We start from the raw sequence: 27866 nt of genomic DNA, 5'->3' as shown, positions 1-27866 counted from the left end.
CCCATACTATACAAATTCTTCCAGTGCCCCTGACTGCAGAACCACAGATCTTTCCTAGGCTGTTATCCCATTACTGATCATGCACACGAAAGACAATAACACAAGTTGTACACATATCTGAATTGCCTTTGCTTTCTTTCCTATTGAATTTCTCTCAGTGGGCTTCATGGTCAACATGACAAGGCTTGCAGCTTTAAAGGATACAGCTGTCATGTCTAACAGTAAAGAGCAGAAGAGGGAATACTTGTGTCCCAGCATCAGTCTCTTTATTATATTTGTCTCTTTTTACTAGTAGAAAGATTTAAACCATATAAGAAAAGTTACTATTACAGGTTTGTAACATTCTAGCTAATGTTTCATCCGCAAGTCTGTTGCTTGTAGCTGTGTGAAGAATTTAACAATGACAGTAAAGAGGGTGTCTCCTTTTTTGGAGTATTGTCTGGGTGATTTGTAACAATTCAACACAGCTGAAAAGCATTAAGTGGAAAAGGTTCCCATTGTGTAGACTCTAAATAGCTAAGGTTGTAGCAGCCAAGAATCTTACTGGGAGTTTTAAAGTCTGCAAGGTAACAGGAGGACCCCAGCAATCAGAATTACTGGCTTCCTTTCTACTTCTAACACAATGGTACACATGCTGCAGGTAAGTGACTTTTACATAGAATTATCAAAAGGCAGCCTATACGATGATTGTAAAGTAGTTTGTTATAAAAGTAGCTGGCATTTTGCATGGTTACAGCCCCTTATAAAATTCACCCAACATAAGCAAGGATAGATTAAATTTTGTTTAACTCTAAATAAAACAAAGAAGCTGAACTTTGAAAAGATCCTTCTTGCTTCCTGCATCTTGTCTGCATGGCTGAGTAGCAATCTACTGAGCCCAGCCACCCCTTATAACTGCAACGGGTAGCTACAAAGACAAAATGATTTTTCCCTATTGCTGTATCATCACTTGAGTCAGCAAAATATTAACTTGAAGCCAATGTTGTACCCAGGGTTCCTTCAAGGCGTCTCATTCAGATGCTGGCTTGTCATTCTGGTTTACCAGCAACTTCATTTCTTGCTTATCTATGCTGGAATTGACACTGTCTGTCTCTTTTTCCTGCTCAGGTACACAAGTGCAACCCACGGGAATAGTGACGTAATCCTCTGTGTACACGTAGCGACCCCCAGCACATGCTGAAGTGCGGCGTAAGATGACAGTTGGCATGTACACTGGAGTGCTGCGGAAGTGGAAATTCTCCTCGCCATAAATCCCAGTGAGACAGCCCTTGCACAGACAGTATGCCTCAGGCATGTATTTGGGATACCTTGTGGGGTCATAGGAAATTCTGCAGGGAAGTAAATAATAAATATTCATGTCATGTTTTTATGTAAGCCATCTGGAAAACATTATAGCAAATGTTGACATCAAATCACATTATATAACATTGGGGGAGTTGCCAGGCAAAATAGCTCTAGCTGTTGTACTGCTTCGTGGAAAAGTGGAAAGAAAAAGTGCAGAGCAGCTTACTGAACTGATCAGGGCCTGGCACACTGAGATCTGACTTGCTTTATTTTCTAAAAATGCCATTCTGAATAACTCATCAGAAAAGTAAGGGGTACACCGAGGGGAGACTAACACAGGACATCTTTGGGCTTTCTTTCACTGAGGTTTTCCACAGACACAGCTTTAGAGTATTAATATCCTTTGTTACTGCTGATCCCCTTCCTGGAGGCAGGCACCTTAGCCAGGTCAGCTGGCTTTCCTCACTAGAGAGAGTCTCCCCCACGCCCAGCTTCCCAGTGGTTGGGACACTCACCCACCAGGGCTGCGAGAGGCCTGCAGCTCTGCTCAAGTTAAAGCATGTACTAGAACTCATCTCTCCTGCCCTACTAGTGTGATAAGAAGGGGAATAAGAACCCTGCAGTGCTTAGATGTGAGCATGGGGGACAGAGAAGCATGTCAGGACTTAGGCAGATTTGCCCCCTGGTGGAACCTTAGACAACTGTGGGAATTTAGGTGCCTTCAGTATGACCTGGCAGCTGAGCAGGCATTCTATGAATGTCAGTAAAAACAACAAATGGTCTGGTAGCACTTCATAGACTAACAAAACATGTAGATGGTAGCATGAGATAGTCTATGAAGTGCTACCAGACCATTTGTTGTTTTTTCTGTAACAGACTCACTTGGCTACCCCTGAACTCCTGTGAATGTCAGTGGCAGCTAAATAGACAGTTGGAAAGTCTCTATGTGACTCCAACCCTAAGTGCTCACCTTTAAGAGATGAACTGCAAAACCAATTTTGTTTTTATTTTTGTCCTCTCCTGCCATTTTATGAGGTAGCAGTTGTGTTTTCACAGATTTTTTTTTTTTTTTTGAGAGAGAGAAATGCAGTTAGTCCGACAGCAGCTTGTAAATAAAGATTAATTGACAGGCCAACTCCCCTAACCTCAAAATCCTTCAAGAGCCATTTCTGCTGTGCCACCAATAAGAAATCAGCCAAGCAATAATGGTTTAGTTGTAGATTCAGGGAGAACTGGCTACATAAACTATAAGACATGTCCATGGTCCAGAACTCCTAGGCAGCCCTGGGCTTCTGCCTACCCTGTTCTCTCTGGTAGGACCTGATCTCTGCTGAGTTGTCTTAGACTGTTTTTATTATAGGACCTTACCCAACCTTCACCTAAAAGGAAAAAATATGCAGAATTAGACTGTGGAACTCATTGTTACAGGATGTTAGTAAGACCACAAAAATAGAAAATCATCATGAATAAAGTTTGCAGATGACACAAATTAGGAGAGTAGTAAATAATGAAGAGGACAAGTCACTGGATGGGCAACAGGGGATGGATCACTTGATGATTACTTGTTCTGTTCATTTCTGAAGCACCAGGCACTGTTGGAGGACAGAACACTGGACTAGATGGACCTTTGGTCTGACCCAATATGGCCAGTCTTATGTTCACTGAGTCAGAGCCATCTGGAAAGCTTGGTAAATTGGGTGCAAGCAAACTGTATGTGTTTTAATATGGCTATATGTAAATGTGTACCTCTAGGAATGAGCAAGGTAGGCCATGATTATGGCGGAAGATCGGTGGGGGAGTAGTGACTGAAAGTCATGGAACATCATCAGCTGTACATGAGCTCCCAGTGTGACACTGGCCAAAAGAGCTAATTTGATCCTAGGATGCACAAAAAGGGGAATCTTGATTAAGAGCAGGATGATTATTTTACCTCTACATCTGACACTGGTCCAACTACTGCTGAAATCCTGCCTCCACAGTTCACAAAGGATGTTGATAAATTGGAGAGGGTCCAGAGAAGAGCCACAAAAATGATTTGAAGATTACAAAACATACCCTTGACTGAGCTCCTCGAGTCAATCCCTATATTTAGCATAACCGTTTAGTCTGTAACTAGCTACATGGGGAACAAATATGTGATAACAGGCTCTTCCATTTAGCAGAGAGAGTTATAATACAAGGTAATGGCTGGAGGTTGAAGCTAGATACATTCAGACTGGCAATAAGGAGCTCATTTTCAGCTTGAGAAATTCGCCACTGGAACAGTTTACCAAAGGTCATGGTGGATTCTCCATTACTGACCATTTTAAATCAAGCCTGGATGTTCTTCTAAAAGATCTGTGCTAAGAATCATTTGGGACAGTTCTATGATCTGGGTTATTCAGGCGGACAGGCTAGATAATCAGTGGCCCATTATGGGCTTGGAATCTATGAACCTATGAATATAAACTTAGCAAGAGTCCAAGAGTCAAAGATGAGTAGGGTATTTATACAAGGGTATGCCGCATGGCCCCAACCCCAGGGAAGGAGGAGGGCACACAGCACATCCCCGGCTCCAGAGCACCAGAGGCGGGAGGTGGGCACGTGGCATGGCTCCAGCCTCGGACCACTGGGGAAGTAGGAGGGCACATGGCTCCAGCCTCCCCGTCCTGGAGCATGGAGAGAGCAGGCACTGGGGGCAGCAACACTCTGTCCCCAGAATGCCTACAGGTTAGTGCATATGAAACTGGGAACATACCTTAGGGATGAAGGCTGGGCATGGACGTTGTTGCATAAAAAAGCCTTCACCTGAGCTTACTTTATTTTACACATGCATTTTCTGAAACTACACTAACTGCAAGGTCTAAGGTTTTAAACTGCAACTCATTGTAATCTTTGTCAAACACTGCAACTTGCTGTAATCTTTGTAATCTTTAAAAGCGACAAGAAGTCCTATGGCACCTTACAGACTAACAGATTTACTGGAGCATAAGCTTTCGTGGGCAAAGACACACTTTCGTCAGATGCATGTAGTGGAAATTTCCAGAGGCAGGTATAAATATACAGACCAGAATAAGGCTAGAGATAACGAGGTTAATTCAGTCAAGAAGGATGAGGCCCACTTCTAGCAGATGATGTGGAGGTGTGAACACCAAGAGAAGAAAAACTGCTTTTGTACTTGGCTAACCATTCACAGTCTTTGTTTAATCCTAAATTGATGGGCTATGTCTACACTGGGCCACTTATTCCGGAAAATCAGCCGCTTTTCCGGAATAAGCTGCAAGCTGTCTACACTGGCCCTTGAATTTCCGGAAAAGCAACGATGCTCTACTGTACAAAATCAGCCGCTATTCCGGAAAAACTATTCTGCTCCCGCTCGGGCATAAGTCCTTATTCCGGAACACTGTTCCGGAAAAGGGCCAGTGTAGACAGCCCAGTAGTCTTTTCCGGAAAAAAGCCCCAATCGCGAAAATGGCGATCGGGGCTCTTTTCCGGAAAAGCGCGTCTACATTGGCCACAGACGCTTTTCCGGAAAAAGGGCTTTTCCGGAAAAGCAGCCTGCCAATGTAGACGCTCCTTTTCCGGAAAAACTGAAAATGGAATAGTATTCCGTTTTAAGCAGTTCCGGAAATTCATGCCAGTGTAGACGCAGCCATGGTGTCAAATTTGCAGATGAACTGTAGCTCAGCAGTTTCTCTCTGAAGTCTGGTCTTGAATTTTTTTTGCTGCAGGATGGCTACTTTTAAAGCTGCTACTGTGTGTCCAGGAAGACTGAAGTGTTCTCCTACAGGTTTTTGTATATTGCCATTCTCAGGGCTTGACAAACTATGTAATCTACTCGCCTGTGGCGAGTAGATTACAACCTGGAAGAGCCAGGTCTGGGTGATCTGCGCATGCGCAGATTTCCGGACAGCGTGGCTGGTAAGTGAGACTCGGCTCGGCGAGCCCTGACCATTCCTAATATCTGATTTGTGTCCATTTATGCTTTTACGTAGGGACTATCCAGTTTGGCCGATGTATGTAGCAGAGGGGCGTTGCTGGCAGATAATGGCATATGTTATATTGGTAGATGTGCAGATGAATGAACCAGTGATGCTGTGGCTGATCTGGCTAGGTCCTGTGATGGTGTCGCTGGTGTAGATATGAGGGCAGAGTTGGCACTGAGGTTTGTTGCATGGATTGGTTCCTGAGTTAGAGTTATTGTGGTGTGGCGTATAGTTGCTGGTGAGAATTTGCTTCACATTGGTGGGTTGTCTGTGGGCGAGGACTGGCCTCCCTCCCAAGGCCTGTGGAAGTGAGGGATTATTGTCCAGGATGGGTTGTAGATCACTGATGATGCGTTGGAGAGGTGATGCTGAAGACTGTAGGTGATGGCCAGTGGTGTTCTGTTGGTTTCTTTCTTGGGCTTCTCTTGTAGTAGGAGGCTTCTGGGTACATGTCTGGCTCTGTTAATCTGTTTCCTCGCTTCCTCGTGCGGGTATCATAGTTTCAAGAATGCTTGGTGGAGTCTTGTAGGTGTTGGTGTCTGTCTGAGGCGTTGGAGCAGATGTGGTTGTACCTTAGTGCTTGGCTGTAGACAATGGATCATGTGGTGTGTCCGGTATGGAAGCTGGAGACTTGAAGATAGGAATGGCGGACAGTAGGTTTTCAGTATAGGATGGTGTTTATGTGACCATCACTTATTTGCACCATGGTGTCCAGGAAATGGATCTCTTGTGTAGAATGGTCTAGGCTGAGGTTGATGGTGGGGTGGAAGTTGTTGAAATTGTGGTGGAATTCTTTCAGAGTCTCCTTCCCATGGGTCCAGATGATTAAGATGTCATCGATGTAGTGTAGGTAGAGAAGGAGTGTTAGTGGACGAGAGCTGAGGAAGCATTGTTCCAGGTCAGCCATAAAAATGTTGGCATATTGTGGGGTCATGTGGGTGCCCATAGCGGTGCCATTGGTTTGGGGATATATATTGTCACCGAATCTGAAATAGTTGTGTGTGAGGATTCCCAGATTTGGTGACAATATATACCTCCAAACCAGTGGCCCCTTCTCTACCTATGCTACATTGATAACATCTTCATCATCTGGACCCATGCGAAGGAGACTCTGGAAGAAGCTCTATCTTCTTTGGTTTAATCTTGTAGTGTAAATAGTGGACTGCTAATTCCTGAAACAATAAACCCATACTAGTGTAACCCTGGGTGGTCTCCAGTGAGAATATTTTTTGGGTAACAGGCGTAATATTACACTGTGTTTGTTGAAGACAGTGCATGGTGGTACTGCCATCAGGGCTGCCAGCTCACTGACCCTACGGGCCGAGATAATCACCAGTAGAAAAATAACCTTCATTGTAATTATTGGGAAAGGTACTGTTGCCAGTGGGTCAAAGGGGGGTTTAATGAGGGTGTCCAAGACTAGGTCCAAGTCCCATGGAAGTGGTGGGGTCCAGTGAGGAGGTTTGAGGTTAGTTAACCCCTTGAAGAAGCGCTTGGTGGTGGGGTGCGAGAAAATGGATGTGCCATCCACAGGCTGTCGGAAGGCAGTAATAGCCGCCAAGTGCACTTTTAGTGATGCTATAGCTAACCCAGAGTGTTGTAAGGATAGGATATATTCGAGGATTTCATGTAGAGGCACCACGTGTGAGTCCACGCATTTGCTGGTGCACCTGGAGACAAATCTACCCCACTTATGCTATGCATCAGGATTCTTTGACTTGAGAAGAGCAGTGGTTCTCGGTATTGGAGAAACAACAAAGAACCATGCTGTCAACTGGAGAATGAGAGGTTGCAAATGAAGAAGGATCCTGTGGTTTTGTGTCAATAAGTTTGGAAATTTGGGTAGGGGATAAGGTGGCAGAAGAGACATCTGATAAAGAACGGGAAACCACGGTTGGCGAGCCCATGACAGCACTATAAGAATTACTTTGGCTCTGTCCCTTTTGATCTTCTCTAGGGGTATGTCTACACTTGCACCCTAGTTTTGCAGCAGGGGATAGGGTGCCAGTGGGGGCAGGGGACGGGGACAGGGAGTCCCCTGCACCCGCCTCCTCCTGGGACTCTTCCCCCTCCCTCCCACAGAGGAGGGAAGCCCCGGCATGCACCTCTTCTGCGGATTAATCCCCCCTCCTGCAGAGCAGGGAAGCCCCGGTGCGTGCCTCCTCCAGGGATGACTTGCCCGCCCCCCTACCAACATCCCTTCATGCCACAGACCTGGGGGCAGGGAGCAACCAGCGCACTTCCGGAACCCCTGGAAGTGGTGCAACCACAGGACTTCCATCTACCCTGAAAGAAGCCTGCACTACCTCCATTGTCGCTGGAGGTAGGTAGTGGAGCGTCTTGGGGGGGGGGGGGGGAGCAAACACCTTGCAATCGACTGGTCGAGCCCTCGCAATCGACCAGTCGATCACAATCAATAGGTTGGTGACCACGGACTTAGAGCATCCGCTGCAGTGTTGCTGACTCCTGGTAAGTATGAAGCTATGAGTGCGATCTTGTTGTGGTTGCACCAGTTCCAGAGGCAAACGGCCTGTGCGCAAAGGGAATGGGATCGGGCTCCCCCCTTGGTGGCTGATAGTACATCGTGGCAATGCTGTCGGTGAGAATTCTGGTCGTGGTACTGGAAATATATGCTCTGAAATGTTTGCAGGCATTAAGGACAGCGCTGAGTCCCAGAACACTGATATGAAAGGTTGCCTCCCGTGGTGTCCATTGCCCTTGAATGGATAGGCTGTTCATATGAGCACCCCAGACAACAAGAGAGGCGTCCGTAGTGATCTGAGCGGACAGCTGAGGCTGCCGAGGGGGGTCTAGGACTGCGTGGCTTATCCGATTTTTTGCACGTGCCTTCCTTGGTGCCAAAGGTGTGCTGGGTGAATCCAGTGCTGGGGAAGGGTGAGGTGCCCATGCTGGCACAGCTGGTGGTGTCAGTGCCATGGGCTGCAGCGCTGATGCCACAGCCTTTGCAGTTGTAGCTGCCAGTGCCTCCGTGCCGGCAGTCTGTTCCCGTTGTCGGCACCAATGGTGCTCTGTGCTTGGTTTTCAGGTCTGAGAGCAACCTGGAGCATGCCAAAGCGGTGCCGGAGGTACCGGGCTATTCTGCAGTACTGACCCTGCTCATCGGTACAGGCAGCAAGGAGTGTGCCGGAGAAGAGTGCTTCTTTGGTAAAGACCTCGTAGTGGGGGAAGAAGCTCTATGCTTTTGAGCGTTAGGGAGTTCTGATGAAGTCATGGATGGTGCAGTGTCCGCAGGCTGAAGCACTTTATCCCACAGGAGCGTAATCGCACCTCTCTGTCCCAATAAGCTCTAGCTGTGAGCTTTGAGCAATGCAGAAACTTCTGAGGCACATGAGCTTCTCCCAGGCACCTGGGTGCAAAACGAGTGTCCGTCCGACGCTGGCATGACCTCACGACATGTCACATTTCTTAAATCCTGGTGAACCTGGCATTGTGGGAGGGGAACTGCTCTGAGTTCACCTCAATTTATGTAGTTTCTCTCTTTTCCTTTTCTTTTTTATTCTCCTCAATAAAGTGGCGAGAAGCTGAAAAACTGCTTTTTGATGGGTTTTTTTACGAACGACGGATAAGCTAATTAACAACTACAAACTACGAACAGTAACAATTAACTAACTAACAGAACTCTTATTCTGTGATCAAAAGTGCTCGCTTGGTCTGCGACTGAGGGCAGCAATGAAGGAACTGGCGGGAGCCAAACTGCGCACATAAGGAAAAGGGAGTGAACATCAAAAGACGCTGACCGTGCATGTGAGGTCCAGCTGACTACTGCTGTTAAAGACTCCAATCTGCAGCGCTGGGACGAGCCTGAAACCTACGGTGGAGCACCCACGGGGACATCACTCAAAGAAGAAGTATCAGTACTAAATAGTACTTTAATTTCACATGAACACCTTCCCCCATGTGACTAAAGATGTGACCATGTACTTACTATGTCACTGGGGCCATGCCTCCACTACAGATCAGATTGAAGCAACTGTAGTCAATATTGCAGGGTTCAAATTAGTGGGTCTAGTAAAGACATGCTAATTTGAACTGAGAGGGTGCTCCTGTCAATTCTGGTCAACCTGCTTCTATGAGAAATAAGGGAAGTCGAAGGGAGAGTGTGCTCCTTTCATCTTCCCGCAGTGTGACAGCACCAAAATTTGAGTAAGATACTTCAACTTAAGCTACATAATTAATATAGCGGAAGTAGTGTATTTTAATTTGAACTTATCCCCTAGTGTAGACCAGGACTGCGGGGTTAATGCTAAATGGCTGTTAGACATCAGGCCAAACAAAAAGATGACAGAAGTGATCTCCTGGCAGTCACTTCTGCACAGAGGCCGTGTTTCATGGTTGTTGTAAATAAATTTAAATTTGTATTAAACTGGAATGGTTGGTGAAATGTGACTAGTTCTTGGGTTGCTCTTTCCTGTAACCCTGTTGAGTGTTTGAGAACTCCCAACGAAAAGCAAACTTCCTGATGTTTGCTTAGCATGACTGCAAACTCTGACAGGCCATTTGTGTCAGCAACACGTGCAAAGCATTGACTTGTCTAAGATCTGGTTGTCCTATAGGTCTGTGTCTATAGGTGATCTTTGTAATCATTGTTCATCATTTATACTGCATGTTACAATTTCCAAGTGTTTTACATGAACTCAGACAGATTCAGTGCAGGGATGAGCATGCACCACTCTACTGAATTGCAAAGTCAGTGTCAGTGTGTCTATTTACACCAGCAGTGAGTTGTCTCAATAGGTATGTAAAACAAATTAAAGTGTAAAGTGAATTAATGGAAGAACCCTAGCAACACTTCCAGCAGGGAAGGAGATGCCTGCCCAGAGCAAAACTAACAGCAATGAAATCTCCATCCTGTAAATTGTTCAGAATGTTAAGTAATGGGAGGATGCTCTGCATTCTAAACTCCGATAAAGTTCAACTGATCATACACAGCTGCATTAAATTAAGGATCTGATTAATAGCAGATCTGTGTTCTGCTGCACTTTTGCATTATTCCACTGTATCATATAATAATGCTGAACTCTGTAAAATGTTCTGGAAATGGTGCATGAAAAAGTCAATGGCAATTTATTCACAAGAAAAATTCCTTCCTTTGTATATTTTTTAAAGTATTACAGTTTTCTAAGCATTAGCAAAGATGAAGATGGATTTCCTCCTGTAATACTTTACTAGAATTTTAAATACCTGAGCACTAGAACTGGTCCTTTTTGTAGAGAGAAAAAACATTTGTAAAAAATCAAAACAAGCACAGAAACAAAATCCATTATCGTTTAGGAAAAAGATGACAACATAAGATTATGTGATCAAATAAGTGCATATGCTGAATGAAGAAACCGGTATTAAAAAATAAAAGATATTTATCACCTTCCACAAATGCAAAGGGGGATGTAGGAGGAGACATCAAGAGGTCAGATCACAATTGATACTTCTGTAGCAAAATTCATCTACCTCCTACCTTAAATACTTTGTTTTACTAAGTGTTGTTCAGCAGGACTCAACAGTAGAGTAGGAAGATGAAGAAATGCCCAGCAATTTAGTCCCTGTTTAGGAAATTTTGGAGAAGTTTGTTAGTGTATTTAGCTTACTGTATATCTTATTAGGTAACCCACCACAGAAGTAGTAATGTCCAAGTATATTGTCAAAAGGAGATGATTATTCTATTAGCAATGACAATGAGCTGGATACTGTACAGAGCAGAAAAATTAAGGCAATCTAAATCTGCACGCCTGCTTTAAGGTCAGCTAGCATGGACACTTTGCCCAGTGAAATGCTCTAGTGAAATGCCTCATGCACCCCTTCCTACATCACAAGTAGGTGGAAATTTTGCCAGGGATGTCAGTGGGGCCAGGATTTCAAACATGTAGTAGTGTGTAGCTTTCCTTCTGTTGAATGCCTCTGCATTGCTTCTGTGGCTGTCAGTACAGTGTGTGGCGTCTTACTTTTAAGTGAATGCAGTTCCTCCTGTTCGGGGCAAGCAGCACCCTGCACCTGGCAAACCAAGCACTAGTATCAAGCACTATGAAGCAGTGCTGAACCTGAGCAATAAGCAAGGAACACAGGGCCTGCCAGCTCCTCTTAAAGTAGCCATCAGTTGGCCCCAATAAATGCCCATGTCATATCATTAGAAAGGAAGAGCAGCTCATGAGTAGAAATATGACTATCCAGAGCAATCCAAAGGTCTCCCTGTTCATGGGCATGGATAATTATTGACCCCATCTTGTGAAGTGCTCAACAAAGCGAGTGAGATCCTGCACATGCTCAATTCCCATTGACTTTAATTTAATGACTCCAGTTTATTGGGTCTCTAGCTCTGCAAAGTAACAGTGTGATACGGGAAATTAAACTTCATGCTCCAGGTAGGTCAGTAGACTGATGTGCTTTGGCCAGCAGGATGGGATTTCAGTATTAGGCAGATGTACTGCATGCACCCTCCGCCCCCAAAGGTTAGGTACTGCTAGCAGCAGGATCTTGGATCAGAGGGGCCTATGCTCGGATCCATATGGCAAGTTTGGCAACTCCTGTGTTTGAGGGGTAGTGAGCCAAAACAGGATGTAAGTCTTGGTGTTTGTATTAGCAAACGAAAGCCCAAAGGATAGAAAAGCAGTAATAAATGCAGAACAAAGACAAAGGAAGAGGCTGCAGATAGATCCTTCGTGCATCCTTCCAGCTTAAGTTGATTGCTTTGAAAAAGTATCCATGTAGATGGATATAAAATTACCCACTTGGATGAGGGAATATGGTAGATGAGCATCAGACACTAGGATTTTGGTGAAGCATTTGATTCTTCTTCACAAACTCTTATGTGGCAAATCCAAGGTGGCTCAGTTTGGAATGCTCGCGTGTGAACTGAGGGGTTAAACAAGGAACGGTGATAAACAGCACTGTGCTGAGCTGGGAGCAGGTGGCCTGGGAGTACTGCAGGGCTCAGAGCTAGGCCTGGATTGACTTAATGTATTCACTTCTAATGATGGGAGTAAGGATTAATGCTGGGGGATAATGAAATCTGCAGCTGATACCACATTGGGAGCTGTTCCAAATGTCAAGTGAAGACAGAGAAATAAAACCATAGATCCCAGACAGATTAAAATCAGGGGCAGATGCATAAGTTTTGAAAAACTAAGCACCTGGAAAGAAAAAAGACTCTAATATAGTTTATGAATGGCAGAGAGAAAAGTGGAAAGCAGTCAGGCAGCTAGAGATCAGGGTGATAGTGTGTTTGTGGAATAGCCTGTGTGCTTTTAGAGAGCATGGTAGCATGGCATGGCATGGAGGAGGAACAGTCCCTCTGCACTGGGATGCTCCTCTCACTTGGGGTCACTCTGCCACCAGAAAACTCACTCCACCCAGCAAATTCAGAACAGAGCAACAGTGGGTCAGAGAGGAGGCGGGAAGTGGCTTGCAGGGAAAGAGTAAATAGAAACATGTCTAAGAGACTACTAATGTGGTGATGATCATCGTCTACAATGATTCAAACAATGAAAACAGCAAGGAGGCAGAGGAAGTATTTAGGATGGCACATGCGAGGTTAGTTCACCACTGAAACATACCCACAGATGGGGGTGGATTCTCCATCACTTAAAATTTTTAAATAAAGACTTCAAATCTTTTTAAAAGATCCACTATCACTCAAAGTAGTGCAGGCCACATCCAGAAATTATGGAGTTAAATTCTACGGCCTGTGATATACAGGTGGTTAAACTAGATGAGCTAATAATCCCTTCTGGGTTCAGACATCTATGAAATGATAGACTGACATGAAGAATGTACAGTATCAGAGACAGCAGAGGATAGGACAATACATGCCTTAAATAAAAGAATACATTTTTATTGTTTGCTTGTGATGATTCCTGGAGCCCGGTTTATAGTAATCTACTACAGGCAGTCCCCGACTTACGCGGATCCGACTTATGTCGGATCCGCACTTACGAACGGGGCTTTCTCGCCCTGGAGGTCGAGGTGGCGGATTGCTACCTGCGAGCTCCGGGGCGAGAAAGCCCCGTTCGTAAGCTGCTCCGGTGCCCCTGGTCTGCTGGAGACCGTCTCCAGCAGACCAGAGGCACCGGGCGGGTTCCCGCGCTTCTGAGGCTTTGCCAGAGCAAAGCCTCAGAAGCGCGGGGAACCGCCGCTGCTGCCGCTTCAGTCCCGGTGCCTGTGGTCTGCTGGGGACCGTCCCCAGCAGACCACAGGCACCGGGACTGAAGCTGCAGCCGCGGCGGGGTCCCGCGCCTCTGAGACTTTGCCAGAGCAAAGCCTCAGAGGCGCGGCACCCCGCTGCCGCTGCGGCTCTGCTCCCCGTGTCCCTGGTCTGCTGGGGGGGGGGGCGCAGCTAGTGTGCCCCCCCCCAGCAGACCAGGCTTTTGTTTTGGACCCTGGGGCAGAGCAGCTGGGGCGCTGCCGATTGGTCCTGCAGCGCCGCTCTGGGCACTACTGGACCAACCCAGCAGCACCCCAGCTGCTCTGCCCCAGGTCCTGATTCAGCCGCTGCTGGTCAGTTTCAGCAGCGGATGAATCAGGATGCCTGGGGCAGAGCAGATGGGGTGCTGCTGGGTTGGTCCAGTAGCACCGAGGAGCGGCGCTACTGGAGCAACCCAGCAGCACCCCAGCTGCTCTGCCCCAGGCGTCCTCAAGTCAACTTCTGCTGAAACTGACCAGCGCTTCTACAGGAAGCCCGAGGCAGAGTTGTTCTGCCCCGGGCTTCCTGGAATCAGCTGCTGATCAGTTTCAGCAGCAGCTGACTTGGGGACGCCTGGGGTTCTTAAGTTGATTCTGTATGTAAGTCAGAACTGGCGGTCAGTTTCAGCAGCGGCTGAATCTGGACGCCAGTTCCGACTTACATACAGATTCAACTTAAGAACAAACCTACAGTCCCTATCTTGTACGTAACCCGGGGACTGCCTGTATATATTTGAGAGAGTCCTATCCTTTCCTCCATCTGTCTGTTTATTCAAGAACTCCTCCTAAATGGTAGAGATAGGACCACCAAATTAGGTATTCAGTGTCCTTGTATCATAACTAAATCAAGAGAATGGTTTGGTTGTGCCAGGAAAATGGGATGTGCCTAGAATGGGATTGCTTCTCGTAAAACCATACAGAAAAGACACAATCACCAGGCAAGTGAAAGGGGCTGGCTGGGGACTCAGTCTGGAACTGTCCCAGCCCTGAGCCTCCCTCCAGATTCCTTTTAGGGAGGATAGGGGGGTTGTAGCTCTCCCCTACCCCCTGGATTCATACAGGAACATTGCTGGCGATTTCCCTTTGTCAGGGAGTGAAGGGAAAGTGCATAGTTTGCTGCATTCTTCACTCTGGCTGGGGAGGACAACGGGGTAGATGAACTTGGACCTGTCCCAGTCAGGGCACATGCACCCTTCCCCTGGCTGTGCTCACTGGAGCTGCAGCGACCATAAATCTAATAAAAGACTATCAGGCAAAATGTTGTGCCAATGAGATCTATTTCTAGGCAGTGAACACTAGATCTCTACATCACTGGGCCAGTAGGTTTGCAGCACAGACCCAGGATTCCCCTCCAATTGTGCATTAAGGTCAAACATTCTTTGTTTTTCTTTATGAGCTCCAACTGAAAATTTAAATTAAAAATAGATAACACATAGTTACAGGACATGCGGGCCTCTCTGTTAGCCAACACTTTGTACGTTCTCCGAAGTTGCCTTTGGAGCTTGGGAGGTGCTCCTCATGAACATCCCCAAGGGTCACTTCATTATCTTCCGTCAAAACCCTCCTCAAAATTCCTCTTTGCTTCAAAATTCCCCTTTCCCAAAATGCTAATAGAAATGGTGAAGCCAATGACATGTAAAAACCACTGCTTCTCACACTAACCAATACTGTTCCCTTATGCCTGACTGTAGCCAGTTGTTGTCTCATCTTGTACCAAAAATAGCTTGTAAACTCTTGGGGGTAGTCTTTTTGTTCTGTTTGTACAGTGCCTAGCACACTGGGCTCTTGATCACTGTCTGGGGCTTCTAGGTGACACAGTAAAACACTAAATATTAAAGGTCTAGAGTTACTGGAATGGCTAGAGAAAAATTAGGGCTGTCTGGTGCAGTCTGAGACCTCTGGAAGAGAGAGAGATCTGTTTTCTGATCCCCTTTTCTGAAGACTGGCTCCATACCTGTGACTGGTGCTAGGAGGACTGCTGTGCAGAGCTCCACTGAAGTCAAAGATGTCTGCCCACACAGATACGATGGCAGAACTGAGGCCTTGTTTTGTTATTCTTATCCCAGGTAGAATAACATCCAGAGAGGTCAAAGATATGGCAGAACAAATGGGTGTGAGTTAATTAAGTTATTGGTATGTACTAGTCTTAGCATTTCAACATTTTTGGGGTTTCTGTGCATTTTTATGTAGCTATAAAAATCCTCAATATGTACAAGAAAATGTAATATTCCTAAATATGTTAGTTTGCCTATAAAGGCTTCATTGAGGAAATGAACTGTTTTTATCTCACATAGGATTATTTTTGAGCTAAACACAAGCATGGAACATACCACAAAGTAAATGTTTACTGGAGCTCCCTAACTAGGTGATATTTTTATATTCACACATGCTAAACGACTGTGACTTTGTCCTTCACTCAGGGCATTACAACAGGAGCTTGTATGAAATTTAAAAAGAAATATAAGTTCTTTTGGATTTGGGCTTCTTTTTAACTCTCTATTGTTCACAATCTCCTGGTAGAAGATTGAAAATAAAGGCCTCAGTCCTCCCATTCCTTCTTCAGGCACAATATCCAGAGAAGTACAAAAACTACTATTTTACTTCCTTGAGTAGGGCCTTCCATTCTCAGAGGGAAACAATCTGTTTATTTCTAAGTTTCTGATATGGTATTGAAGACCATAGGAGCCAAACATGATGTCCTATAGTATTGCTGATATCACCATACAGAGTATGACTGCAATATAGAGTATGGTAGCTTTTCTTTATTACCAGATTTTTAAAGTGTACAAGTGTGTCTCTCTTTGAGGAAACTATCTACAACATTAATGGTTCCCACCATTGTTGGTATTCTGCTCCTCTTGGCTTTCTTCATCATTTATTTTCTCTGCTAAACGCCAAATGCCTCCTAAATGTTTAACTTTACCTTGGATGGGATTTCCTTTGTTTACTTTTCAGTGAAATTTTAGGTAATCGAATCATGTTTCCACCCTACCTTTCTCTGTAATTTCCTGCTATAATTGACAAATGTCCTGAACATTCAGAGCTTTTCACTGAAGAGGTGGTTACTGTCCTTTAGTGCCAGTCTCTGTAGGTATATCAGATTCCTACTCTATCATAGCCTCTGACAACCAGTCAAATGCCTCCTTTCACAAGGTGCAGTTCGTTAACCAGAAAAGATTGTGGAATTTGTATCCAATGTTCCCTTTCCAAATGATGTCTATCTCATGTCCCACATGGCATAAAGCTTCAGGTCAATGAGGGGTGTATAACTGCTCCTGAACTATAGCCTGACTAAATCTGCTGTGGGTGTGTATCTCTCTGGAACAGCTGAAAAATCATGGGGAATTCTTGGTGGCAGTTTTCTATGAGGGATGGTGGTGAACAACTTTCTAACTAAGAAAAAAGATTAATGCCAACTTCATTTTCTTGTTCACTTCTTTTTCTGCCCTATTTTATGCATTTCTCATTTTATACTGTGACCTCAAAGAGTACTATTTTCTTGCCTGTTTTTAACTCTTGGTCTCTTTTTTTCTAATATCTTTTTAATCACTGTCCTCCCAGATGATTTCTCACACCCCAAGATCAATGCCACTGAATACAGCTTTCCACCCTTCATTTAGTTATTCTGAGACTGTGGAACAGTAGGCCAGACCATTAATAACCAACCGAGATACCAAAGGGAAAGTCATGGTGACCAGGGCTATGTCTAGACTGCAGAGTTTTTCTGGTATAGGTATCGCAAAAAAGCTTTACCAGGTCCAGGGAACATGTCCGCTTTTTCAGAACAGTTTCCGAAAAAGAGGGCAGGTTCTTTTGGCATCCCTCTATTCTTCTCAGTGAGAGGAATAAGGATGTTCTGAAAGAGGAGTTTTTTCCAAAATTTGGCCAAAAATTGTAGTTTGCATATCTTTTTCTGATAGGTTATGTTGAGACTGCAGAGTTTTAAGTCAGCACTAACAGCAGCTGGGAAGTGAATGGGCTTTAGCCTTTTTCTTGGAGAGGCAGAGGAGAACAAGGGGCTTTTGACATTACTGACAATGTTAGGGGTACAATCCTGGCCCCACTGAAGCCCGTAGCAAAGTGCCCAGAGGGCCAGCATTTCACCCCAAGCATTTACACTCGCTCATGTATCCCAACATCATTAGTCCACATGCAAATTGTTGAGAGACAGTCTCTTAGAGACCCTGATGCTAAACACATCTCTACTGGGAGGCATCTCTGAATGGAGCTAGGTCCTTACAAGAAATGTAGAATCATGCCACAAAGTTACAGAAACCTTTATGCATAAGGGATCTTAGGCTGCCAGAGGAGTAGGTTTTAAGCCCCAAAGGAACCATTATGATCATCTAGTCAGGCCTGCTGCACAACATGCACTATGAGCCCCACCTCAGCAATTCCTGTGGCTCTGATCTGACAAGAAACAGCCTGTGAAGAAGACAAATGCAGTGAGGGTCGAGTCCCACACTTGGGAGTGCAGCAGAGTAAATAAAGGGGGCTGGAGTCACCTGTAGGCCCAGGGGGAGACGCTGTGCAGGTTGATAGGGAGGCGGTACTTTTTCTCGCTGGCTGCTCTGCCCCCTGCCGGGCAGCTGACATTCTGGTCTTTCTCCAGCGGCTCCAGCTGCAGCGTGTGGTGGAAGGCGCTGAGCATTCCCGCGCTGAGCCGCCCGTACAGCTGCTCCAGCAGCTCCTCCGGCCGGTCGGCGCAGGTTCGAGTCCGCACCGGGCGCCTGTTCACCTTGAAGGCTTCTGCTACGGGGTGCCCCAGCCCAGCGAGGAGAAGAGCTGCCAGCAGCGCCCAGCCCTGGAACAACACAGCGGGACTCGGCGCTTTCTCGTGGGCTGCTGCTGAGCCCTAGGGCGACGCGTTTCTATGGCCCCTGCCCCGCGGGCCCCCTGTAAGCCCCACCCGATGGCCGCACAGCGGAGTGGCAGGGCGTTCCCCAGCCCCATTGCTCTCCCCACCCCCCACCTGGCCCCGAGAGCGCAGCGCGGCGGGGCTGCTCCCAGCCCTCCGGCCGGTCCCTACTCAGCCCAGCGCTCGGAAACGAGCCGCTCTGTCGCGCTGCAGCTTTGGCTGCCTCCGACCCAGCCCGCGGGGCGGGAGCCCCCGGGCAGCAGCTGCCCAAAGAGCGTCGGAGGGGAGGGAGCGGGTCGCAGGGCAGAGAAGTGCGAGGCTCTGTCCGCGGGTCGGCTGCCCCGCACCACGGAGCCGAGAAGCGCCCCCCCCCTTACCTGGCCTTGCTGCATGGCGGGGCTGGCTCGCGGCGGGGGACAGCGGCGGGCTGCGGAGTCGCTTCGTGGCCCGGGCTCGCTCGCTGGAGGAGCTGGAGCGAATTGGACACGTGCCGCGCGCCTCGCTGCGGCTCCCGCCCGCGGGTGCCAAGAACCTGTGAGCGGCGCCCAGCGCAGGCTGGTTTCAAAGTCGCCCGCTCGCCGGGCCCGGGGTTGGGGTGTCAGCGGGCCCGGTCCGAGTATGGCCAGCGCCGCGGGACTGGGGGGGGACCTGCCGGGTCACCTGGATCCTGCCCGGGTCGAGCCCCAAGCCCCTGAACAGAACCGTCAAACCAGAGACCCTCCTGCTCCCCCGACCCCCTCGCCCCCTATGCGGCGCTTGGCCGCGGCTGGATCTGGCAAATGTTGGTCCTTGGTCCCCAAACGCTACCACTTGAATAGGGAACCAGGCCAGCTGCCTCCTCCAGCCCAGTAGTCTGGAAAGGGGCGTGAGCACCAGAACAGTCCAGTTATGGCCCCTCAGGGCTGCCCTTAGGATTTATGGGCCCCTGCAGTTGGATTAAACAGGTGCCCCTATGCCCAACGGCAGCCCCGTGTGGGGAGGGGGGGGGGAATCTGGACCCCTTAGCTCCATTCATCTGAAGAAGTGGGTTGTGCCCAGAAAGCCCATGAAACCATCTACAGGGTTTGTTAGTCTATATGGTGCTGCAGGACTCTCTGTTAATTTTTTTTCAAGTTTTTACTGTAAATTCAGAAACTGACAGCATATACCTGGGGCTAGCAAATGGCTTCTCACCACTCCAATGGCTCTTTCACAGGTTGGGTGTTCTGCTAATAGCACTGCCAGGCTTTTCACTTTTAAGTTAGCTAGAACCTCTCTGCAGGACACAGTGGGACAGAAATAGGGGAAGAGGCAGATGGGTGGCTATTAAGACCCAGCAGTGCCCCACATTTTCAGTGCCCTACACCAGTGATTCCCAATAGCTGGGCTGTAGCCCAGCTGCAGCAGCTCTTGGGGGTGGGGCTGGGATGTGCCCAGCACCTCCCCTCCTGTGGCAGCTGTTGGGAGAGGCATGTCCTGCTCTGCCTCGCAGCCACCATTGCCAAGATCTCCCAGACATGGAAGAGCGGTTTGCTGTGTGACAGGAGGGCCGCGCGGCACCGCAGCCTTAGAGCAGTTGTGACCCAGGCAGCAGTGTTCAGCTGGCAGCTCAGAGGCAGCGCAGGATTAGGTGAGGGAGGTGGGGCAGGTACTGAGGGTTTCTGGGGGTGAAGCTAATGGGGGGGGGGTTGGGGCAGGGCTAGTTTTGGGGAGCTCTAAGGGATGGGGGGCTCTAAGAGGTGGAGGGGCACTGGGGCTTCTGGTGTGGAGAGCTGGCACTGGGAGGCTCTGAGGGTGGGAGGCTGGCACCAGGGGGAGTTAGGGTTGGGTGCAGGGGACTCTGTAGTCAGTGGCTGGCACTGGAGGTTTAGTGGAGGGGCGGGGGCTCTAGGGGTAAGGCCTGGCACTGGGGGGGCTCTGGGCTTTGGGATGTACCCCAGCCTTGGTCCCCAGAGCCACCGCAAACAGCCAGCTTCAGCTGCAGCAACCGCCCACCACGTGGTGACAGCTGGAACTGAAGCTGGCTCTTCACAGTGGCTCTGGGAGCTGGGACTTTTGGCGGACCGGTAACATTTTATTTGCATATTCATTATTTATATAATGAATATGAAAATAAAATGCTGCTGTTCCACAGTATGAAAAAGTTTGGGAACCACTGCCCTGCACAACTACATATTCTGTCTTTGGATCCAGCTAGATTTGGCATTTTTGGCTCTAGATTGCAAGCTGAACAATGAACATGGAAAAACCCAGACGGACTGTATCCTGGCACACCACACGTATGGATGTTGCTGATTCTCACCTACTATTAACATGTGTTTAAAAATAATCGAATAGATGTCTCAATCCCCACACTGCTTTGAAAAGCTCATTTAAGATAGCCAGCTAGCTACCACACAATGTGATCAGTCCCCCTGCAAACTAAGTGTGATGTTATGAAATTTAGCTGTAACTAGAAAGACCATGGTAAAAGCACCTGGCTGTTAAAGTTCCTTTGAAACACAGCTGCTCGAGTCCTTTAATGTACAAGATTTCAGGGTAATCAGAAGGTAAAACTTGGTGGGCTTAGGTGGAAAAATAAGTACAGCCCTCTTGGATCCAGCTCCATCTGGTTTGTTTGTTTGTTTTAATGTGCCAGCATGTATCGAGGAGGAGCATTTCATACCAAGCTAGGAGCTGCTGCACTCTAGCTCTAGTATTTAGAGGTTTGTGGCCCAAAACATTCTGGCTACGTCTACACTGGCATGATTTTACGGAAATGCTTTTAACGGAAAAGCGTCCGTGGCCAATCTAGACGCGCTTTTCTGCAAAAAAGCCCCAATCGCCATTTTCGCGATCGGGGCTTTTTTGTGGAAAACAGTACTGTGCTGTCTACACTGGCCCTTTTGGGCAAAAGTCTTTTGGAAAAAGACTTTTGCCCGATCGGGAGCAGCATAGTTTTTCCAGAAAAGCACTGATGATTTTACATTAGATCGTCAGTGCTTTTCCGGAAATTCAAGCAGCCAGTGTAGACAGCTGGCAAGTTTTTCCGGAAAATCAGATGATTTTCTGGAAAAACTTGCCAGTGTAGACACAGCCTCTGTGTGTGGCATGGTTCAGGTGTCCCATATGTTTCTGCATCAGTCTTACAAGGGGTGGGGCAGAACCTGCACTTTTTGTTATCTATTTTAATCATAATATTTGGGGGTGTGGTAATAGGACCCTGCTGGCTCCAGGTGCTGGTTACTTTCCTTTGGAGAATCATTGAAGAGGGTTGCTATGATGGGTGTGGATTTTTTTCAGTGAATTTGGAGCAGCTGCATTTCTCTAGGTAGCTTGGAGAATCTTTGAGATTGGTGTTTATAAAACTTGCTGGGTGTAGTGGATCTATAGTGTATGTTTATCTGTGTGCTTGTTGTGCTGCTGCTGAACTTGTTTGCTGAATGGTCTGGATTTTTGATGTACTAAGGGCTGCTTCATTTTTCTTGCATTTTGAGAGTAGATTTTGGGGGCACTGGGTTGAAAGTTTGGCAGGATATGTATCCAGTGTATTTTACCAGGTCTGTTGGGCTGGAGGCATCCATAGCCAGATTTTTCCAGTGAAGCAGATGTAGCTATGTTCACTTTCTATCTGTTTTGTCTTGGGACTCAGAATTGCTCAACTAAGGTTTTTCAGGGAACACGTGCCAAGTCCCAGAATATGTGTGTGCACTAGGAGCAGCAAAGCTAATTCTCTACTTGGCATTTGTATTTGGGAGCTTGAGGCTAAAAATATGGCTGGCTCCAGGGTTTTGCACAACTCATATGCACTCCATTGAGGTCAGGCTTGTTTTGGTGCAGAGCCATTAGAATTTCTCCTTACTTGGATGGTATGATGTGGGAAGGACATATCCAATTTTTATTTTTTCCTCAAAAGTTGATCAGAAAAGCATTTGGAATTGCTTTCAGTCTACTCTCGTGGGATAAATGAAAGGAACAAGTTTAAGCAACTTTAAGCAACTGCTGCTCTACAGATCAGAGTAAAAACATTGCATCCTGTGGTCTGGAGGATGGAGATTCCTAGTAATGAGTACAGGTCTAATTGCAAATGATGGAACAATTCTTCAAGACCATAGACCAGGATCAGCACTTCTGAACCAAACACCTTAGAACTGGATCTGAGCTTTGCTGTTAGCCCTGGTTTCTAATGGATTGTAACAAACTTCGATCTATTCTACAGGGGGTTGTTATATTGTACTGATCACTTACTGAACACTTTCCTGGAGTGCATTAAGCAATGTGATTAACATCTGTTATGTGTTTGTTTGTTCTCACCCCTCTCTTCCCAGGAGAGCAAAATCTCTGGCTTCTTCACAGACAAAATATACCCTTATTGGAAGGAATTCCCTTGTGCAGGGATGACCAGTTGATGACCAGTGTTTATCCCGGAGCTTTAGCTGGCCTTTTGGAATGGAGCTTCTTTTACATAAGGACAGAACCGTTGGGCTTGATTTTACATTCAGTAGAGAGCAGAGGTGAGCTTTGAGGTGCTCGACTCAGCCTGTGTTGCTGAGAGGAAGTGCTGCAGTGTTCAATATTACTTGACATTTCCTCAGTGTCAGTTCATTGTCCACTAGGATGGGACAGTGTCTTCTTGTTAACCAGAGACAGGCCTGCCAATGTGGGGGGAGGAAGGGAATAGGAGGCAATTGCCCTAGAATCCAACTATTCTATCAGGCTCGGAGCCCTGGGCCTTTTAAGTCACCGCTGGCGCACCGCATGGCCAGTCCAGGTGGCTATATGGCAGGGGTGAGGAACCTTTTTTAGGTCGTGAGCTGCTGACCCACAGAAAAATCAGCTGGGGGGCTGCACACAAGCGAGAAGTAAAAAAACAAACCATCACTGAAAGGGTCCCCAACTGAGGAGAAAGATGCTCCTCACATTCCCTTTGCACACCAGAATGTCGGGGGCCTGGGTTAGTAGATTTTGTGTGCTCCAGCCCTGCAGGGAGACGGTGGAGGGCTGGAGTGCCAGCACAGGCTCCCCAATGCTGGGAGTCCTGAGCATCAGGGGCTGGATCCAGGCAAGCGGGGGGCTGCATCCAGCACCTGGGTCTTAGGTTCCCCACCCCTGTTCTTAAGGTGGGGGGGGGGGCAGTGTGGCACGCTCACAGCCCTGCCTCTGCCCCTTTCACCTAAGGCCCCACCCTTTCTGGGACAACAAAGTTGGGCTCCCATCACGGGAATGGCTGTTGGCTCCCCTGGCTAGCAGAGAGCATTGCTTGCAGATGCTGCTATGTGAGCACTTAGTTTCAATGAGGGGGGACAGAGTGCTGCTCCTAGACTACAGGCTGACTTGACCAGTTGTTGCAAATCTTCCAAATACTTTCCTCTGACCACTGGCGTCATCTGTACCTTGCTCATGGTTCAGCTTCAGCCAGTTGTTCTTAATTGAAGGGCTGAGTTGGAGGCAGTGGTTGGTATGTGCTGACAGAAAGGAAGATCTGTGGGTCATCTGTATATGCTGGGAAATTTCAGATTTAGATCCAAATTATGTTGCGCAGGACCATGACAATTAATTAACTGCACAATCTTCTGGTCTCCCATTGAACTCTCTTGTAATTTTGTAACCAAATGAAGCTTTGCCTAAGCGTGGAGATCTGTCACTGTACTTAGTTCTTTCACCCCTATATTTTTGATTTGTAGTTTGACATCAGTGGACTTTGGGGGAGGCCCACAATAGCAGCTGCATGACATGCCCAGTTTCCTACATCATCAGAGGGACAGAGAAATGCAAAATTCTGACCCGACCATTGTGCAATGGCTCCACACATGAGCAAGGTGCTGAGATGTGGCAGCAGTGAGTGCCATAGGAAAGGCCTCCAATCGCTTCTAATACTGTAAGCCCAGAACTGCAGGAATTGCTGATCGAGGCAGCTGGGGCCCCAGAGTTACCTCCTTTCTCATGTTCCAAACTTCTACATTTGGGACAAGGTTATATTTAATGAAAACTACTGTGGCTGGATAGAACTACTATGGGACAGCGAGGCTCAGCTCCCCCAAAGGAATGTCAACACCTAGCTCTCTGAGAATCTCCTGGCTCTAGTGCCTGGCCAGGAATCTGTCTTCGTTTCATGGTTCTACCCCAAAGATGTCTCCAATAGGTGATCCTTCAGCCATGGGTTTGGAAGCTGTTTGAGTGCCTGGTTGATCTTATGATTAATATTAAATCTGTTAGTTGTGGTTATCAATGCCAAATCAGCCTTCACACCTGATTGTAACAATCACTTAAGTACCAGAGCTAGCTTTCCCATTTTCCAGGCTTTAGGTATTTAATTGCCAAGAAAATCAGGCTGGTGTGGAAGAATTAAGAAGAGAGTGGGGGATCAGGAACTCCCCTGCCATTGACTTTCACTGAGGCTCTCAGTACAATGAAAATAGTTCTATTTAATCACTTCACAGTTGCACTGAGAGGATTAAATTGTTAATTGAACAGATTCCAAAAGGTGCTCAGCACCTGCAACTCCTACTGATTTCTGTGGGAATAGCAGCTAGTTCCCCTTTGGATCTGTATCTACAGTTTATATAGCACTTTGAAGATATAATAGTGGGATTTTCAGAAATACTCAGCAAACCATTCACTTTAATAGGAGCAGAAGTAGACCAGCTGTGAACTTTTCAACATCCCACCCATAAAGTGCTGTCTAGAGGGCAATAAGTATTATTCACTGCTCCATTTTGCACATTTCCGTCTAACCTTTTATCATCCTAATTGCTCTTTTGTGGGCACATCCCCCATCTTTATTTTCTTCCTGTAGCGCCAAGCCCAGAATTATACACATGCCTTTAGCAGTGGTGTAATCTGATCAGAGAATTACCATGAGTGTTACATGTGATATCCCCATTAGACATTTCGGATTAAGTAGGTTATCCAGATATTGGACTGACTTTGTGAACTGGATGCCTGATGTCTGTTAATTTTGTACAACAAGAGAAGTTTTGTTACTTATATGTGACACAGATGCATACTTTGTGATTCCCACTGGTTTGCCAAGCTGGGATCTGACCACATTGTAAGTTTCTGCTACAGCACTGCTCTGGTAAGGACAGATAGAAAATAAGTGCCTTTTTGTTCTCTTATACTAATGATACAGGAAAAGAGGGAGTAAGAGACCAACTACCACATTACCGGTCAATTATGAACAAATAACTAAATCTAGAATCTAATAAAACTATTCAACACAAAATTTATTCAATATTTGTAAGTCAGTCGGCTATTAATCAAAGTTGAAAATCAGGACTTTACTAAGAACTGATCAGAAGCCTACTGAAGTCAATGGAAAGTCTCCTATTAACTTCAATGGGATTCGGTGGAGTTAATCACCACAAAATGCTTCTGGTGTGACATCCTGCTAAACTATCCACTTCCTCATATAGCATCAAGACATCTTTGCTCTCCTTCCCCATTCCAGGCTACAGTGGAGAAGGGTGGTTGCTTTCTTTTCCTGAGGGTGGGAGAAAAGAGAAAAACCCCTTTTTTTGTAGCAGAGAGGATTGACAGAAATAAGACAAGAAACCCTCCCTCCATGCAGAAGTCTCTCTTTCTTGTTTATAAACTAATTACTTAGGACATAAAAATGTTTACAAATGTTTGCCATGTTCATATCAGAAACAAAACAGTAACTGCTACAGTAATAGTGATTTGAGCTATTTGGGTATTTATCAGATTAGAGTGAGCATCATTACAACACATCCAATACTTTGTTTCTAAGTGTATTAAATTGTGTGAAACCTCTAATTACTTATTTAACAGAGCAGATGCATCTATTGAGTATCAATACTAAAAACCAACCAACTGACAACTCTCCTCCCCCTCAACCAACCAACCAAAAAAAAAAAAAAAAAAAAGAGGGTGTACTCTGTGGGTGTTTTTTTTTTTTTTTTTGGTGCATCCAGGAGATTGTACATTTTCTGAATATTGAATCTAAGTATGTATTTTTCCTCTGTTTTGCTGGGTAATTCATACATGAATGTAAGCATATGGAAAAATTAAATTCCCATACTTTTGAACCATTCCTCTATAGTTGGACTATCTTTTTCCAATGAGTAGCTTAGAAGCTACTAGAAGATGAAAGATTACTACTACTTTTCCTTTGGTGCGGTAATTTACACTGGACAGTCCCAAGAGGTTTAGCAAAAAATAATTTTGTAATCAATATTCAATAATTTGTAATATCTGGTTATAAGTTGGATCCCAATTTTCTGACTGACTGATTCAGCATATATGCACACCATCTCCTCTTTCACCATGGTTTCGCCAATATTTTTCCCATTGCAATCTAAAATGTATATATTTTCCAGACTGGTATGAAGTACTGCTGAAACACTCTTAAAAAAACACAACTACAGAGTTGTTGTTGGTCATCTTTTCCAGCTCAAAACTCTGGTCATTCCTCTGGGGTAATTTATCTATCCAGATCTTTTCCTTCATGTGTCCTCTTTCTGCTAAGATTGATGAACAGTAAATGAGTTATTTGTGTTTCCTAACTGACCAGGTGCCATCCATTCAATTGAAATTAGCTTGTCTTATAAAACAGTTTTTCTGTAAAGTGGAGAAGCACAGTGCCTGATTTGAAAGAGACCTGAGGCCAGATAACATTAAGTTTGAGCTCTAACTCAGTTAACAAGTATTTTTACTGACTTGCTGGCCAACTGTTTGTATTCTACAGCTCTGCCACTCTTTAAAGCTCTCCAATTTGTGTGTGTTGTTGGTAAGGGAAAATAACTTATTTTATCTGTAGTCTATCCCAAACAAATAGAGTAGCCTTTACTAAAGGACATGCATATATTTCTTAAAGGCGTGATTTTATATTTTATTAATCTGTGGTAGCCTAGCAATGTTTACACTGTTACAATTTTCTTGTTCAATAAAGAACTAGTGTGTGGCTGTCTTAGAACAGCCTAATCCAGCAGTGCTTTGAGGTGGCTAGTTTAATTGTACCACAGGATATCTTGAACAGCAAGTCCACCCTGTTTAAGGAATCTGTACAAAGTCTCTGCATTCACTTTTGATCTTTTCTTCTTCTTCCATGTAAATTGCAATAACATCCTCTATATTTCTGCAAGGGTATTATCTGGGTGTTTACAGAAATATTTTTGAAAGAAGAAAGATATTCTTGTCAAAATATCTTTTGACTGGCTATTCTTCTCAAACAAGAAGGTGTATACTTCCCCTGCACTCCGGATCTTTTTTCATTTGCTGAAGTAGCGATGTAAGATACACATCATAGGGCTCTTCTAGGTCGTTTGAGCTTTGAATTCCCAGCTACCTTATAGAATGTATTATCAAAATCTTTTCTAGCAGAATTATTTCTCAGAATCTGGCACATTTATAGCTAGCATATCAGATTGGGGTCGTCATCTTCTCCCTACTCTAAGGACTGCTCCCAGAGTATTCAAAATCATCCATCTCCTATGTTACTCTCCAATAGAGTGATCTACTCATGCTTCTGAATGGAAAGCTAGTGTAATCTGTGGATTCTGACAGCTGAATTTGTCTGATGGGCTATATGTGCCATAGGAAAACTCACCATTAATTGAAAAACTGCAATGTAAGATTCACACAGAGAGATA

General features: G+C 46.0%; 1 protein-coding gene and 1 long non-coding RNA gene across 2 annotated transcripts; one reads left to right on the top strand and one right to left on the bottom strand.

Annotated features, from left to right (window-relative positions):
* Positions 1 to 638: 638 nt before the first annotated feature.
* Positions 639 to 19037, bottom strand: IL17D (interleukin 17D). The gene is made up of 3 exons (XM_089775586.1): positions 18675 to 19037; positions 17945 to 18243; positions 639 to 1328 (listed from the first exon to the last, which is right to left on the bottom strand). Exons 1-3 carry the CDS (start codon positions 18687 to 18689, stop codon positions 1010 to 1012), a joined length of 633 nt encoding a protein of 210 aa, XP_089631712.1. The 5' UTR covers positions 18690 to 19037; the 3' UTR covers positions 639 to 1009.
* On the top strand, positions 18202 to 27171 carry LOC149525848 (uncharacterized). The gene is made up of 3 exons (XR_016348549.1): positions 18202 to 18337; positions 22584 to 22769; positions 23940 to 27171. It is a non-coding gene; the product is annotated as an uncharacterized LOC149525848 (long non-coding RNA).
* The last annotated feature ends 695 nt before the right edge of the window (positions 27172 to 27866 follow it).

This window comes from Pelodiscus sinensis, chromosome 1 (genome assembly GCF_052426305.1).
Source record: "Pelodiscus sinensis isolate ZL-2025 chromosome 1, ASM5242630v1, whole genome shotgun sequence".
Classification (NCBI taxonomy): Eukaryota; Metazoa; Chordata; order Testudines; family Trionychidae; genus Pelodiscus; species Pelodiscus sinensis.
This window is presented reverse-complemented; position numbering and strand designations above follow the sequence as displayed.